The sequence below is a fragment of the Trichosurus vulpecula genome (genome assembly GCF_011100635.1).
Source record: "Trichosurus vulpecula isolate mTriVul1 chromosome X unlocalized genomic scaffold, mTriVul1.pri SUPER_X_unloc_1, whole genome shotgun sequence".
Classification (NCBI taxonomy): domain Eukaryota; kingdom Metazoa; phylum Chordata; class Mammalia; order Diprotodontia; family Phalangeridae; genus Trichosurus; species Trichosurus vulpecula.
Genome location: NW_023494377.1, coordinates 8,670,033 through 8,685,738, shown reverse-complemented (window position 1 = coordinate 8,685,738; position 15,706 = coordinate 8,670,033). Strand labels below are relative to the sequence as shown.

The window sequence follows — 15,706 nt, the reverse complement described above, 5'->3', positions numbered from 1 at the left end:
ATCCTCCTACGGTTCCATGAGCCCTCCCCCTCTGAGTGTCCCAAAAGGAACAATAAGGACTCTCACCACTGGATGCTGGGCATGGGCACCCCAAAAGCATTACACAGCAGGTGGGCAGTGCTACCCTGAACCTCTCGGTAAGTTTTATTGTCTGGAGTCAGGATCTTGGTGGGCAGCTCTGGGGAAGGGGAGAGACACAGGAGACAGAGACAGATCAGGGGTCCTGGAGAGACTTCAGGGCTAAAGGAGGGAGATCATGGAAGGAAGAGGGCAGAGGGGACCCTGGGATCTAGCACACACACATCACTTAGCTTTCCTGGCCTCTAGTTTCTTCATCTATAAAATGGGGGGGAGGGGCAAGGAGGGACAAGACTCAATGATTTCTAAGGTCCCTTCCAGCTCAAAATCTATGAACCTTCAAAGACTCTCCATGCAAGCCCTTGGCCTAACATGAAAGACCTTTCACAGTCTGGTGCCTTCTCTGCCTCTCCTCAGTCTGATCTCCTTGCTGTACCCTGCCCCTGCCATGCATGTTTGCTCACATGGCATTCTGACACACACCCCCCTCCTAGAATGGCCTTTCTCCTCCTCTCCACATTTAGCCAACTCTCCAAGTCTTCCTTCAGGCCCCATCTCTGGGAAGCCTAGGTCATGAACTGCCTCTCTCAGAATGCTGCCTGTGGCTGAATGAAACCAGAAATAGGCTCCCCACTCTGTTTCCTCTTCCTCCCTCCTCTCCCCACATCATCACCTAACCATGTCCAGTGTCTGACTCATTTGTTGAACTCCAAGGATGGTAGGGGTGGAATTGAGAACCAAGCAGCTAGAGGAATTATCAAATCATGGCGGGGGTGGGGGGAGAAGAACACAGTGATAGGGCACAAAACTTAGGGGCAGGGTAGGGTAGGGTAGGTAGCAGGGGTGGTGAGAAGGGAGCAGGGCCAGCGGGCCCAGCAAAGACACTCACGGACAACAAAGATGTAGGCATTGGCGAGCAAGACCCCGTGCTTGTTTCTGGCCTCACACTGAGTCACCATGGTGTCATTGGGCTGCACATTGCTCAGGATCAGTGCCCCTCCTTGGACTCTGAGTTTGTCATCTCTGGTCAGATCTAGAGGGAGAGTGGGGTACGCTGAGCCAGGAAAACATAGTCCCAAAGCCTGGGCCTCTCACCTCCACCCCACCATGCCCATCCCACTCATCATGCCCTTCCCACCACCCCAGCATCAGAGCCCCTGCTCACTTTCCAGCGAGACTCCATTGATCCTCCAAGTGACCATGGGGCGGGGCCTTCCCTGGACTTGGCAGTTGAGAAGGGCAGTCTCCCCTGGTGCCAACACCAGGCTTTTGGGCTCCTGCAACCAGTATGGGGCAGCTGGTGGGAGGGCAAGTGTAGGTACTGAGTGACTTGGCACAATATGTTCCCACCCTCCCAGCTCCTGCTCCTTGACATCCACGCTGGCACAAAGCACACATGGCCTAAACCAGGGCAGAAGTGGAAACGTTGACCTTACTCTTAGCTGCCCACCCAGGATGCCACACACTCTGAGGAGTATAGGCCAGTAGATGGGATGAGGACAATCTGGGAATCTGAGTGGAAATAGACTAAGTTGTGCCTTATTGACAGAAGTGGGCCATATGCTAGGGACAGCAAACATGAGATTACTAGCTGGGGGGTGAGGGGAAGGGTGAGGGGTGTTATACCCTCAACAGTGACATAGTAGACATGTTGTGCAGTCCCCAGGGTGTTCTCAGCCCAACAGCGGTACTCCCCATCATCTTCCTCCTCCACCTTCACCAGACGCAGTGTCTTATTGAAGTTCTGGTAGGTCACTCGGCCTGCCTGCATTTGGTTGCTTGGGTATGACCACTTTATGGTGGGTGTGGGGCTGCCCAGGCAAAGAAGAAGGGTTGGTATGAGTCACGCTTCCCACCCCACCCCACCCCCGCTCCTCCCCCACAGCTAACACCAATTTCTCTTTCAGACCCTAAAGTTGTACCATTCCCCTCTCCCCCCCAAACCCTGTTTCTGGAGTTCTCTATCTTCCCATCTCCAGTGCAATTGGATTGAGGGATTTCAAGGATTGGGGAGGGGGTGGGGCAAGTCAAAGATCCAACCAGTACCCAGTGGTGAGAGAAGTTGGTACTCTTGCCTGAGAAGCCCTGGGTGCTCCGTGAGGTGCCCAGCCCTTCCCCCAGGTACCCCACAACTCACAAGCCCTCGGCGATACACTCTAAGACCAGAGGCTGGCCCCGTAAAGCCACCAGACGGCTGTTCGAACCTTCAGGCAGGAGCAGGCGTGGCCGTCGGTAAATCATATTGTTAGCTGGAGGGGGCAAGGGTGAGTGCGTGGTCGCTTTTATACCTAGTGGTGGCCTTCCCCCAAGCCCAAAGTCTGATTGGCCTGCCAGACCCATGTTGCTAGGGAATAGGGATTCTCAGAGAGGGACAAATGAACACAGTTCAATCAACCAACCTTCCCTGACCCCCCTGTGCCATTCCTGTTTCCACCGGAGAAGGAGCCCCCATATACTACCTGGGGTCCTTGGACTTCCTGCCTCTACTCTTAGGCTTCCTGGGCCCTGGTTCAGGCTGCCCGAGTTCTTGCCTTGCCCATAATACTCAACCCCTCATGGGATAGGCTCATAGATTTTGAGGCGAAAAGGACCTTGGAGGCCATTGAGTCTGACCCCCTTGTTTTAGGGAGAAAAAATCTGCGGTCCAAGAAAGGAAAATGACTTGCCCAGAGGCACACAGCCAAGAAGTTTCAGAAGGAGAATTTGAACTGAGGTCTTCCTTCCCCCAAATCTACTTGAGACTATGTAAGCTTCAGTTGGCACCAACAGCCAATATTCCGAGGCCAAAACCATCCATTCATCCATTTGTTCAACAAAGCTCTTACTGGGCACCTACTTTCTGCTCAGCCCTACTAGGTGCTAAGGGGGATTTTTTAAAAAGGATAAGAGATAGACATACAGTCTTGGGAGAAGACAGATCTCACCCACAGGAAGCAGAGAATAAGCCTCTGCTAAACAAACAGTGTGGTACTAGAAGAGGCCCCAGGTGACTCCAAGGTAGGAAACAGTTCTGGAGCCTGGGGAAGGTAGAAAAGGCTTCCTGAGGAAGCTGAGGTCTGGACTAGGGTCTGAAGAATGGGCAAGATCTGGAACAGGTAGAGAGGAGTGAGGAGCACATTGTGGGGAGGAGGGGAAGGGGGGATGGTTTGAGCCAAAGTGGGGAAGCTAGAAGAAGCCTGGAATGTTAGAGTGATGGTGAAGAGGGTTAGCCAGAACAGAAGATGCTTGAACAGTAGGAATGAAGCTGGAAAGGCAGGCTTGGGAGGGCACTGAATGCCAGAATGAGGTATTGCATCCTGATTTTGTGGGCCATAAGGAGACCACTAAATCATCAAGTCACAGACCCTGAGAGTTGGAAGGGACCTCATTTCTAGACATGAACAAAAATCTCTTCTACAATATGCTCAAGTGGCCTTTGTTTGAAGACTTCCAATGAGGAGTGCTCCAAACCTCCCAAGGAAGCCTTTCCTACTTTTAGCTAGCTCCTCACTTGAAGGAACTCTCATGCCCCAGCCACTTAGTCTTCTCCTTCTCCAGTTGAAACATCCAAAGTTCCTCCAGCTGATCTTCATACAAATGGTATGTTTTCTAGCGTATCAATATCTTTCCTAAAATGTCACTCTCATGAAGGCAGCTCTAGATTTAGGAATCTGGGATACTAATTAAAAGGACAGGAAGTTTACAGACAGGAAGTAAGAGAAGGAGGGTCCAAGGAAGCTGAATCCACTGGAGCCTGGAGTAGGGAAGATCCTGAAGATTCATTGCCCTCACAGTTGGGGTGAGGTGGGGTTCAGTGACCCTCTCCAATACACACACATACAAAACAACACACATACATACACACACAACACATACACACACACACACACACACACACATGCATGCACACACACACACTCTTTTGGAGACTTACTGGGTTTGACCCTGAGGTCAATGGGCTCCTTCTGCATGATGGTTCGGGCCCCCAGGAAGTGGGCATGGCAGATGTAGTCCGAGTGGCTATCATTAGTGAGCACATTGGCAAAGTAAAGGTTTCCATTTTGGCCCATGGTCACCCGCTCGTCCTGTGCGATGTGGAAGATCTCTGGGCAGGGAAGAGTCAGAGCAGAAATGGGTCACTCCCCAGACAGATTAGCTCCTCCTCCATACAGCCCATGGGCTGTATGGGCATTCTGCCAACAAACTCCCTGACCTCTCTGAACACCCTTTCCCTCCACTCCATCATCTCGTCCATCCCCCTGACTGGCAGGAGAAAGGCCCCCCTGCCCTCCAGGAGGGAGCATCCACTCACTGCTGTTCATCCAGTAGATGCGGGGCTGCACAGTGCTGGCTGGAGGATTACAGGGCAGGACCACTGACTGACCTTCCTCCACTTCGAAGGGCTGCACCTTCTCCTTGGGCCACTTGGGGGCGCCTGGGAGGAGGCAGAGAGAGAAAGCACAGCTGGAGAGGGGGAGCAAAGGAAAGACTGGGGGCCAGTGGGAGAGGCCCAGCAAAGACAGAGCACTGGGCAGATCCGTGGGGCAGAACTAGACTGAAGGACTAGCAGGGGCTCTGGGATGGGAGCAGCTCCTTTTAGGGCAGACTCTGGCAGCCTCCAGGGAGGTCCTGCCCCCTGAAGCTGTGAGTGAACCAGCATCAAGCCCCTCGCCACCCCTCCCCAAGCCTCATTCCCCTTTCTTTCCAGCTACAAGTTTGTGGGTGGGGGCTATAGCCGCTGGCAGTCCAAGAGGAGACCTGCGGGGAATGGCAAGACTCCTTTACATCAGCCTGACACCGAAACCATGGCAACCGTCACCACGGCAACGTGAGGGGGGCCAGGGCTCAAGGGAAGTAAGTAGCTCAGGGAGGGTGAAGAAAGGAGAAGCCCAGGAGAGAGGGAGGGGGAGAGAGGAGGGGAGGGGGTTTGAGGGGGTGGTGGAGGTGGGAGGGGGGTCAGAGGAAGGGAAAAATGAGAGATAACAAGGAAGGGGGGCACAGAGCAGGAGAGAGACAAAGGGGCCTGAAGGGAAGAAAACAAAGGCATGAGGAGGAGTGACCACACCAGGGCTAGAGGCTTGTTATGGATTCAGGCCTAGACCCCCACTGCCCATGCCTGAAGTCTCAGGGAAAAGCATCTGTTGCAGGCCCTGGGACTCCCCACCCTCCTCCACGCTGTTCAGTGCCCTCACCCTCAGCCACAAGCTGGATCTCATGGGACATAGCCGTGCCCAATCTGTTGCTGGCGAAGCATCGGTAGGTGCCCTGGTATCTCTGGGCAAAGTTGCTGTTGTTGCCGGTGATGGTGAAGGAGCCAGAGTTCATATGTGTGATCACACCAGGCTCCTTCTCAGGAGAGAAGTGGATGTTTTCCTTAGTCCAGCGGAACCTGGCCCCACGAGAATGGGAGAAGGATGAGACACACATAGAGGGATTTGAAGGGGAAGAGAGAGGAATCCTCAAGATGTGGAGTTTGCCAAGAGGTGGATGGGAGGAGGGAGGAGCTGGACTCAGAGGTCAGGGGTCAGAGAGGCCCAAGAAGAATGGGGTCATAGATCAGGGAGGGGACCTGAGAAGTCTGAGGTCAGAGAGGGCCAGGGTTCAGACTGGGTCTGGAGTTACTCACTGGACTTCAGGTTTGCCACTGGCTTCACACTTGAGGCTGATTTCATCAGTAGGGAAGACAACCAGCCTTTCTGGGGACTGCTCTGTGATGGTAGGGGGCTGCATCACTGCCAGGAAAAATGGGGGGAGATGGGGGCAGGAGAGTCAGAGCAAGGACTGTCTAGAGATGGCACCATTATCCGATCCCTCCAGCTCCCACAAGGGGTCCAGGCCCCTACCTGGACTTCCATTGTTCTGCTCCCCCCTGGAGTTAGACAGTATAGTTTGGAAGTGCGTGTGATTGTGATTATGCCTGTGCCAGTAAGTCACACCTGTGAGCTGGTGTGAGAATGTTTTATGCAGTCCTGTATTTTATGAGCAACCAGTGGGAAAGTGTGTGCTTGGCTGTGGGGAGCAGAGAGAAGGCAGGCTCCTACTCACCCACTTACTTGGGGTGGGGTATATGTAAGTCTAAATACAGGATGGAGATGTTGGGGGATGCACAGTGACAGCTCTGGCCGTAGCACTCCTTTTCTCGGCAAACTCTAGGGACTCTCCATTGCTTTCTAGGCTAAAATCTAAACTCCTGTGTCCCTTCCTATCCTGGCCTTAACATACCTTTCTAGCTGTATTCTATATTACTCTCTGTCTGACACTTTACAATCCAACCAAACTGGTCGTCTTCTTGTTCCTCATACAGGTACTCCATCTCCCATCTCCTTTGAGTCTTTGCACTGGCTTTCCCCATGGCTGTAATAATTCCCTACCTCCTTTAAGACAGCTCAAGTACAACCTCCAACACAAAATCTTGCCTAATCCTCATACCTGCTTGCATGTTTCTTCCTTTCTGCTATTTATTCTCCACATATATACATGTTGTCTCCCCGCCTCCAATTTTGCCTCAGTGTCCCCAACACCCAGCACAGTATCTAATATTTAATAAATGTGAAATGTGTGACTGATTGATTGATTGGATGAGGAAAAGGAAGGAGGACCCTCTTCACACCTACTTGAAGGGGATATCTAAGGGCCTAGAGGAGAAAGGAGTGACCAGATAGAAGCAAAGAAGTACTAACAATATGACTGTGGAGGAACCCTCTATATTACCCCTGACCCCTAAACAGATACTTACTGTGTTTGTTGTCTGTGAGATCCCCGCAGCAAGAGAAACAGCAGAAGACACAAGATTAGGCATGGTTAGTGTGAGGAAACGGAATATCACCAGCAGGAAGGATCAGGGGTGGGGACACATATGTGGAAGCATGTTGGAGTATGAAGGAGCATGGGAAGGATAGAGATGCAGAGGTGGAACATGAATCTTAGAGGTAGAGACGTGGTATGGAGAGATATGTCAGAGTACATGTTGGACTGAAACCTGTTTCCTCCTTTGTAAAAATGAGGAGAGTGGGGTGAAGAGAAAGGGGAGGAGTGGTCTTAGATGAGATTATCTCTAAAATTCTTTCCAGAGTTAAATTCTATCACCCATCCTACAAAACATAACCCACACATCCGAATATATCAGAGAACTCTGCCTGAGTATGTGGAATCCCATTGAGACATTTTGGAATACAAGCAAATTAAATGGTCTATGGGGAGCCACCAGTGTCAGGGGATGCAGCCCTACCCTCTGGGAGCTCTGGAGGACCTTTTGACAGTAAAGACTGTAGTAGCTATGAGAGAGAGAGGCAGAGAAGGAGGGAAAAAAAAGGGTGGGGGGGGACGGAGGAAGGGCAAAGAAAGAAAGAACAGGAAGAGTGAGATGGTGAAAAAGAAAGTGAGAGAGAACAGGGCAGAGAGAAAGACAAAAGAAATGATGGAGAGAAGGAGAAAGAAAGGGGGAAGAAAGGGAAGAGAAGACAAAGAAGGACAGGAAGAGACAGACGGAAAAGGAGAAATAAAGGAGGGAAAGGACAGAAAACAAGATGGAAAAGGAGAAAGGGAGAGGACAGGGAAGGGAGAGACTAAAGAAATGATGGAGAGGAGAAAGAAAAGGGGAAGAAAGGGAAGAGAAAACAAAGAAGGACAGGAAGAGACAGATGGAAAAGGAGAAATAAAGGAGGGAAAGACAGAAAACAAGATGGAAAAGGAGAAAGGGAGAGGACAGGGAAGGGAGAGACTAAAGAAATGATGGAGAGAAGGAGAAAGAAAAGGGGAAGAAAGGGAAGAGAAGACAAAGGGTAGGAAGAGACAGATGGAAAAGGAGAAATAAAGGGAGAAAGAACAGAAAGCGAGATGGAAAAGGAGAAAGGGAGAGGACAGGGAAGGGAGAGACTAAAGAAATGATGGAGAGAAGGAGAAAGAAAAGGGGAAGAAAGGGAAGAGAAGACAAAGGGTAGGAAGAGACAGATGGAAAAGGAGAAATAAAGGGAGAAAGAACAGAAAGCGAGATGGAAAAGGAGAAAGGGAGAGGACAGGGAAGGGAGAGACTAAAGAAATGATGGAGAGGAGAAAGAAAAGGGGAAGAAAGGGAAGAGAAAACAAAGAAGGACAGGAAGAGACAGATGGAAAAGGAGAAATAAAGGGGGGAAAGGACAGAAAGCGAGATGGAAAAGCAGAAAGGGAGAGGACAGGGAAGGGAGAGACTAAAGAAATGATGGAGCGAAGGAGAAAAGGCAGAGAAGGACAAAAAGCAGGAGGAAAGGACAGAGAGAGAAGGACAGGAAGAAAGATGTGGAAGAGAAAGAAAGGGAGAGGACCAAAGGTATGACAGAAAGAAAGACAGATCGAAACGTACCCACCACCCACCCACTCACCCGTCCCCACCCAGTTGTTTGGGGAAAGGGATAATGAAGCTCTGCTCCCTCCCCCTCGGGCGCATCCTTCTTAATCCAATTAGCACCACAGTGGGTTGGCTCCTTGTCTTCAATTACCAGAGGGGGGAGGGCTGGAGAAGCAATTAGGCAGCAGCTTGTGGGGGAGGGGGGGAAGAGGGAGGGGGAAAGAGAGGAACATTTCCTCCCCCTCCCCCTAGCTAAATTCAACTCATCCTTGGAACCTAGCTTAAATTCCACGTCCTATGGGAAAGCCTTACCAGACCCCTTAATCTCAGTAAGCAAATGGAGAAAAGTGGAAGGGTGGATGGGGAGGGAGAGTGGGAAATAGGGAAGACAATCAATGAAAGGAAACACAAAGAAAGTGGAATGGTTGGGAGGAGGGTGAGGAAAGAGAAGGTGGGGGGGGGAGAGCAGAAACCCTGAGGGTGAGGGTTCTTATACTTGGGGAAGGGAAGTCCCCCAAACTCCCAGTGGAGCTTGGAATGGGAAGAGGGAAGGCTCATCTTCCTCTTGCAATTTCCTCCTCAATAGTCCTTTTGTAGGGAAAACTTTGCCCTCCTTCCTCCCAGTGTTTACCCTTCTACTCCTCCCTTTCATCAAAGCTATACACATAGGAAGCCGGGTGAGACCTGGTCCAGGACTCACGCCTCACATATATGCCTACCATTTGGGAGAGAGCTCAGACTGAGATGCAGTGGCAGAACTAGGAGAGGGACACTCAGGTGTCCCAGTGCCCCAGCTTGGTCATGGTAGGCAGCTGCAACCAAGGGGGAAGAAAGGAAACACAGGTGGGTCTGGCTGTGTACCTCTATGTATCTGAATGTCTCCCTACACACCCACGGTGTGTCTGCATCTGAAGATCTGAATGGATAAATGGACATCTCTATGTAAGTTTGTATTTCTAAGTATATTTCCATATATACCTATATTTTTATATATGTCCCAGTCCCAGTATATGTATCCCAATTACACCTTTGTGCTTGTGATATTATCAGTTCTAGAAAGGACCTTAAATCTAACCTCCCTCAGAAACTGAATCCCAGAGAGGAAAAGTGACTGACTCAAAGTCATATAGTACATGGCTGAGGTGGGACCGGAACTTGGATCTCTTAATGCCCAGGTCAGGCCTTGGTCCACTATGATTACACTGTCCTTCACATTTGAGTTTCTGTGTGTGTGTGAATATCTGTGTGAATGCATATGTGCCTTCCCCAGTTCCAATACCCCTAGATGTCCTGATTCTCTCTTTACCCCCCCCCATCCCGATCCCAGACATCCATAGCTACCTGGCTTCTCAGTCTCCCTCTCCATCAATTTCCCCTCTCTCCACTTATTCCCATGTAACTCATTGGATGGAACATGGCTACCTCACCTAGCGTAGGGTAGAAATACTAGAAGGGCATTCTGAACACAACTAGGTGAGTCTGGACAGCACACATACACAGACACACAAAACACAACCAACCTTCCTAGTTAAACAAACATAGACACACATACAACCTACATATAACTTTAGATTGGTAGTGTCTGCATACACCTTCATTTAAGAAGGGTGCTCAGGCCTTGTATGTGCTGCCTTCCCCATTAGAACATCTGCTCTTTGAGGGCAGGGAATGTCTTTCTGTTTTCCTTGTATTTGTATTCCGTTGTTTAACACAGTGCCTGGCAAGCACTTAATAAATGCTTGTTGACTGACCGACTGACTAACATTCATGGTCCAGGGCAAACAAGCTTAGAGTCTCTGTCTCTGTCTCTCTGTCTGTCTCTGTTTCTCTTTCTTTGTCTGTCTATCTGTCTGTCTGTCTGTCTCTCTCTCTCTCTCTCTCACACACACACTCACACACACACACATACATACATACACACACACACGTATGAGTCTATCCTCATCAAATCCACATTTTTGCATTTTTACCTTCAATCAGAAGTGTATACTTTCATTTGAACAACTTCACAATGCACAGGCACATTCACAATAGATTACAACCATATATCACATCCAGGCACCCACAAGCACACCCAAACACATTCACATTCAATCATTCACAGACACACACACACACCTCCACAAGCACAGATTCACATCTACTATCCCTCACACTTTCCCAAACATCCATACTCACATTTCATCACAGTTACAACTGCATGCATTCACAACACACCTTTTGTACAGTAGTGTTGACACATGGATGCACCCATACAGCCTCCTAGATTCTCTCTTCCCCTTCATAGATAATAACAAGTGCAATAATAATAATTCATAATAATGCCTCATGTTGGTCCAGTGCCTTTTATTTTAAAGGTGACCTTTTCTGTCTATGATCTCATTGAATCATCCCTGTTTCTGTGGCTAGATCAGCCACACTGGCTAGACTCATCCCATTTTACAGATCGAGAAACTGAAGGCTGGATTCTATTTGCCTATGATCATAGAGTTAGTCACTTGGCAGAGCTAGGACCAAAACCCAACCCGTCTTCTGACCCACTTTCTATTCGATGTTACTGCTGACTGGAAGGCAAAAATCAGTGGGTGGAGACGGGGGCAGGACAGAGAAGAGGCAGGGGAGGGGAGATATTTCACCAATACCCACTGTCCTCATCATCCTGGGGAAGGGGGGGGCGCCTCTCCCCTTCCCCCCTTGCAGCTGAGGTAAATGGATCTCTCGGGGCTGCTGTCCAGCGTCCTGGAATAGCTGCACCATGCTGTCTTATCTCCTCTCTGCTGTCCCTGGTGCTAAAAGCAATGCCACCTCACCCACTGCAGTCTGTCAGCTCCACTTTGTCCTGCCCCCTTTTTCCATACCGAGATCAGAGAGAAAGAGAGAGATAAAGGAGAGGAAGGGAGAGGAGAGGCCAGAGGACCAAACAGAGAGAGAATGATGAGGCAGGGTGGGGAAAGACAGATGGAAGAGGGGTGACAGGGGTCAGGATGGAAAGGCTGATAGAGTATAGGGGGTTGGGGGCAAGGAGAAGCAGTGGGCCTAGGGAGGAACCCCAGCTCCCTCTCACCCTCGATACTCACAATGTTCCGGAATCTGGATGCACAGGCCGAGGCTCCACAGAAGGAGTATCCACAAATAGCTCAGGACAACAGCCATGTTCCTGGTCCTGCAGCCACGCCCAGGGCCAGGCCAGGCTGGACAGCACAGGCCAGGCTAAGGGCAGGCAGCTCCACTTAGGCTCCGCACAGCTCCTGCCCTCCCTCTGGGGGAGGAAGGGAAGGAAAGGAAAGGGGGGAGGGGAAGGGGGAGCTGTGCTAAAGGTGCCGATCAGAGCTGGGGAGAGGAGGTAGGGGAAGTAGGGCAGCAGGGGGACACCAGGAGAAAGGAGGGGAGGAGGACAGGAGAAAGGAGAAAATAGACCATTAGTGACAAATATCTTGTGTGAGCCAGGGCTCCTGGTCCCATCCCCCCGACCCCTCCCCTAGAGGAGGGAGGAATCTGGGAGTCAGAGAGGCAGCCTCTGGCCTGCACCCCTATATTCCTATCCACTGTTTTCCCCTCTTCCTTCTCCCCTTTCCCCTCCCCTCCCCCTCCCCTTCCTTTATTTATTTCTTTTCCCTTCCTCTGCCTCCCCTGACCCTCCCCCTCCCACCAACTTGTTGTCCCCAATGGACCTCCCACTCCCACTCCACAGGCTGTTGTATGTGCCTTGGGGGGGGGAAGGGGGGGGAACAGGATGGGAAGGGCTGTGGCTGTGAGTGCACAAGCAGGTGTCTGTGAGCAGGTGTGCAAGACCATGTTGTATCTCTATATGTGTATCTGTGTGTGTATGAGAGCAGGTGCACCATGTCCATGTGTTTGTGTGAATGGGGGGCGGGGAGGAGTGGATGTGTGAATATATGTCTGTGTGTAGGAAATAGTCCTGCCTTATTGTTGTGGGTTTCAAGGCAACCTGACTCTTGAGTGCCATTCATCTCCAGGAATCGGAGAGGGGAGGTGGGAAGGGGGTAGATCAGCAGAAGAGAGGGAGGGGAGAGGGGATGGCCATGAGCAACCAGACCAGCTTTCCTCAGTTCCCATCACAACAGCAAGAGTCCTCCAGGTGCCTGAGCACTGACCTCACCAGGTAGGTGCTCCCACCTCCTTCCTCAGAGATGCCAGGACCCAGGATTGGGGCAGATCTCTTAGAAGCAAGAGAAGCAGTGAGATCTGAATGCAGCCCCAGCCCCCAGCCTTCCGCCTAAGGTTTGCCCCCTCCTTCAGAAAGCAATGAGCAGGGTCTTCAGCTCTCTGCTCAGGGTGGGGCATACCCAGGTGTGCTCCCACCCCATGCCTAGGGAGCACACACCCCCTCCCAGGACCAGAGAAAAGCCAGAGGGTCCTGAACCCAGTGTTATACAGAAAAATCCCTTCTGTACACAAAATCACTTCCTGGTCCATGGGGAGTCCCCAGTCTGAGGGGGAGGGGAAAAGCCTGCAAGGGAGATATAGTAATGTGATACCATTCCACCCCCCTCCCAAGTCTCTGAGGATATGAAGAGACAGCTTACATCAAAGGGATGGGAGCTTGTCTTCTCTGCCAACAGCCAGAAGAGGAAATTGGCTCCTGACCAATTGAAAGGGGTCATGGATCAAAGAATGCTAGAACAAGAACGGACCTTAGAGGTCATCTGATTTTACAGGAGAGGACACTGAGGCCCAGCAAGGGGAAGGGGCTTGTCGAGTTCACATAGAGCCAGGATCTAAACCCCAATCCTTTTATGAGGTACAAGGATGAGGGGAAGGGAGGAAGGACATAAACAGACAGGGAATCAATATATCTTGGCTGATTGATTGATGGGGTTTCCTCTACCCAGGGTTGGGCCTAGAAGGCAGGATCACAGACTCATTCATGATCTGCAGTGAATTCTCCCATCTCTTGGCTACAGTGGTGGGGGAGAGGGGAGACAAGGGAGGAAAAAGACCCAAGCCCTGCCCCTGGGGAGGCCCCAAGTATGGATAGGCAGGGGAGCCTCCACAGAGGTGCTGAGGCCTAAACTAGGGGAGAGGAGGAAAAGCAATCATAGCGTGAATGAGCCTGCATCACAAAGTCGATGCAGGGTGACTGGGACTGGACACACAGAGAGGCTGGAGTGAGGATGTCGGGTGGGATGATTGCAGAGTAGGGGGAGGGAATTGAGGGGAGGGAGACCCAATTAGACCCATCCTCCATTCCCTTCAAACAAAGGCAGACACTGGCTGACCTTGCCCAGGGCCGAGGGGCGGGGCCGTTCCAGCCAGCGGCCTCCTCTTTCCCCCAGCAAGCTGCCTATTTCAGGACTGAAGGGAGCCAGAGGGGGCAACGGACTTCAAGGCTCTGTGGGTGTCCCGAAGGAAGATTGGGATCAGGGAGTAGGGAATCAAAGAGCAGCTCTGGTAATGCCAAGGATCTTAGGAGGGGAGAAGGAGAGAGCTTTGAAGGAGGCTCCTCCTCCTCCTCACCCCCACCCCACCCCCCCACTCCCTGAGAGAGGGGAGAAAGGAGCAAAGCCAGGAAAGGAGGTTACTGCATTTGCTCATATAAGGCCTGCCCTCAGCTTTGTCCTCTTCCTCCCAACCCCTGCCGTCCCCAACTCCAAGGCTGTCTGCCACTCCCTCTCAACTGAATGGGGAGAAATGGAAAGAAATAGGCAGAGAAATATGGCCCCTCCAACCTCCCAGCCCCCATTCCCTCCTGGGCAGCCCTCTGCAATCCACCCCTCCCAATTGCCCACTGCAGATTTCTCTCCTGGCATGTACCACCCAGCTTGGTGTTCCAATCCCAGAACACTTGAAGCCAGAAGGTTGGGAGGCCCTTGACAGCTTGGGGGGGGGGTTGGATATCCCCCTCCCCTCTTCACTTTCCCCTGCTGCTGCTACCTCCAATTTTTCACCATTCATCAGGCAATTATAGAGCAAAGGGCTGAGGTTGTCAGCTCAGCAGGCTCCCACCCACTCACCCCTATCCCCCTCATAGGGGAGGGGGATGGAAAGGGGAAGGGGAGGAGGAGGGGGAAGAAGAGGGGGCTTCACACAAGCTGGTGAACAGATGGAGCTCAGCCCTTTCATTGAGGATGGAGAGACCCAAGGACAGGGAGAGGAGGAAAGCAAAGGAGAGGGAGAGAGACCTTGGAATGGGGGGGGGGGCGTCAAATCAAGGAGGGAGAGAAAAAGATGAGGGGGGAGACTGACTTTGAAGAGGACTGGAGAAAAAGGGAGAAAGACAGAGCCAGGGAGGGAGTCTTGATAACAAAGATATACAAACACAAACAGAACCAGAGAACCAAAGATGGGAAGGCAGATGGAAGGGAAAAAAAATGACAGAGACTGAGAGTAATTAATACCACAGCACAGAAAGGGAGACGGAAGGGAAGACAAGCAAGGTGCAGAGGGGGCATAGACAGCAGGAAACACTGAGGAGAAACTGAGGGACTCGGGGAGGATTTAGGCAGCTTGGGGCAGAGACTGTGTGTCCGTGAATAAGTGGGTCTATCTGTGTATAGCTGTGTCTGCCTGTCTGAGTGTCTCTGTATTCTGGTGCCTTTGCTGTGTCCTTGTCCCCACAGTGGGTGTGCCAGGGCAGGGGGAAGGGAGGAGGGAGAAGCCAGTGAATGAGACATGTGTACATGCATGTCTCTAGGAGTGTGTGTAATGGTGATGGGGCTCAGGTCAGTGAAATGAGGAAGGGGGTATCTCTGGGAGTGAGGGCTAGGGAAGGAGACAGAAGAAGAGAAAGACAGGGAGGTAGAAAAAGACCAAAGGAGGGAGAGAGACACAGAGAAAGAGGCAAATACAGGGACAGAATAAAAAAGACAGAGATGGAGACTGCAGAGACAGAGACCAAGATAGAGAGAGACAGAGTGGGGAGGCGGGGGTGGGGGGGGGAGAGAGAGAGAGAGAGAGAGAGAGAGAGAGAGAGAGAGAGAGAGAGAGAGAGAGAGAGAGAGAGACTTGAAGAGAAAAAAGGTGGAGAGAGCAGACAGTCTTAATAAGGCCAGAGACAGAGACCACTTGTGGCACCAGGATGGGTGATGGTGTGTAGCAAGTGGGAGACCTTATGCGGTTGTTGTTTTGGGGCAGGGCACAGCTCCTTCTAGCCCTCAGTCTGTTCTGAGGGGACAGATAATTGTGGGGAAGGGAGGAGCAGTCAGATACAGCTTGTGACTCCAAATAAATTACTGAACAATTTGAGCTGGAGGCCAGGAAGGAGAGTGAGAGCCCCTGAATGATAGTCTCTCCCTAAAGAGCTCACAAGCATGTGATTATGGCTATGTGCATGGCACCTATGTATTCAATGGCCATATAGCATTA

General features: G+C 51.3%; 1 protein-coding gene across 3 annotated transcripts in view; it reads right to left on the bottom strand.

Moving 5' to 3' along the window:
- L1CAM (L1 cell adhesion molecule) overlaps positions 1-15,706 on the bottom strand; it is a gene marked incomplete at its 3' end in the record, with an annotated part of 42,032 nt that overhangs the window by 15,423 nt on the left and 10,903 nt on the right. For 2 of the 3 annotated variants that reach the window (XM_036740450.1, XM_036740451.1), the window contains 11 exon segments: positions 67-178; positions 968-1,111; positions 1,244-1,375; positions 1,705-1,889; positions 2,216-2,327; positions 3,992-4,162; positions 4,370-4,492; positions 5,250-5,446; positions 5,684-5,789; positions 6,794-6,805; positions 11,458-11,710. In XM_036740450.1, the coding sequence (XP_036596345.1) occupies positions 67-178; positions 968-1,111; positions 1,244-1,375; positions 1,705-1,889; positions 2,216-2,327; positions 3,992-4,162; positions 4,370-4,492; positions 5,250-5,446; positions 5,684-5,789; positions 6,794-6,805; positions 11,458-11,533 (1,370 nt within the window). 3 annotated transcript variants of the gene reach the window in all.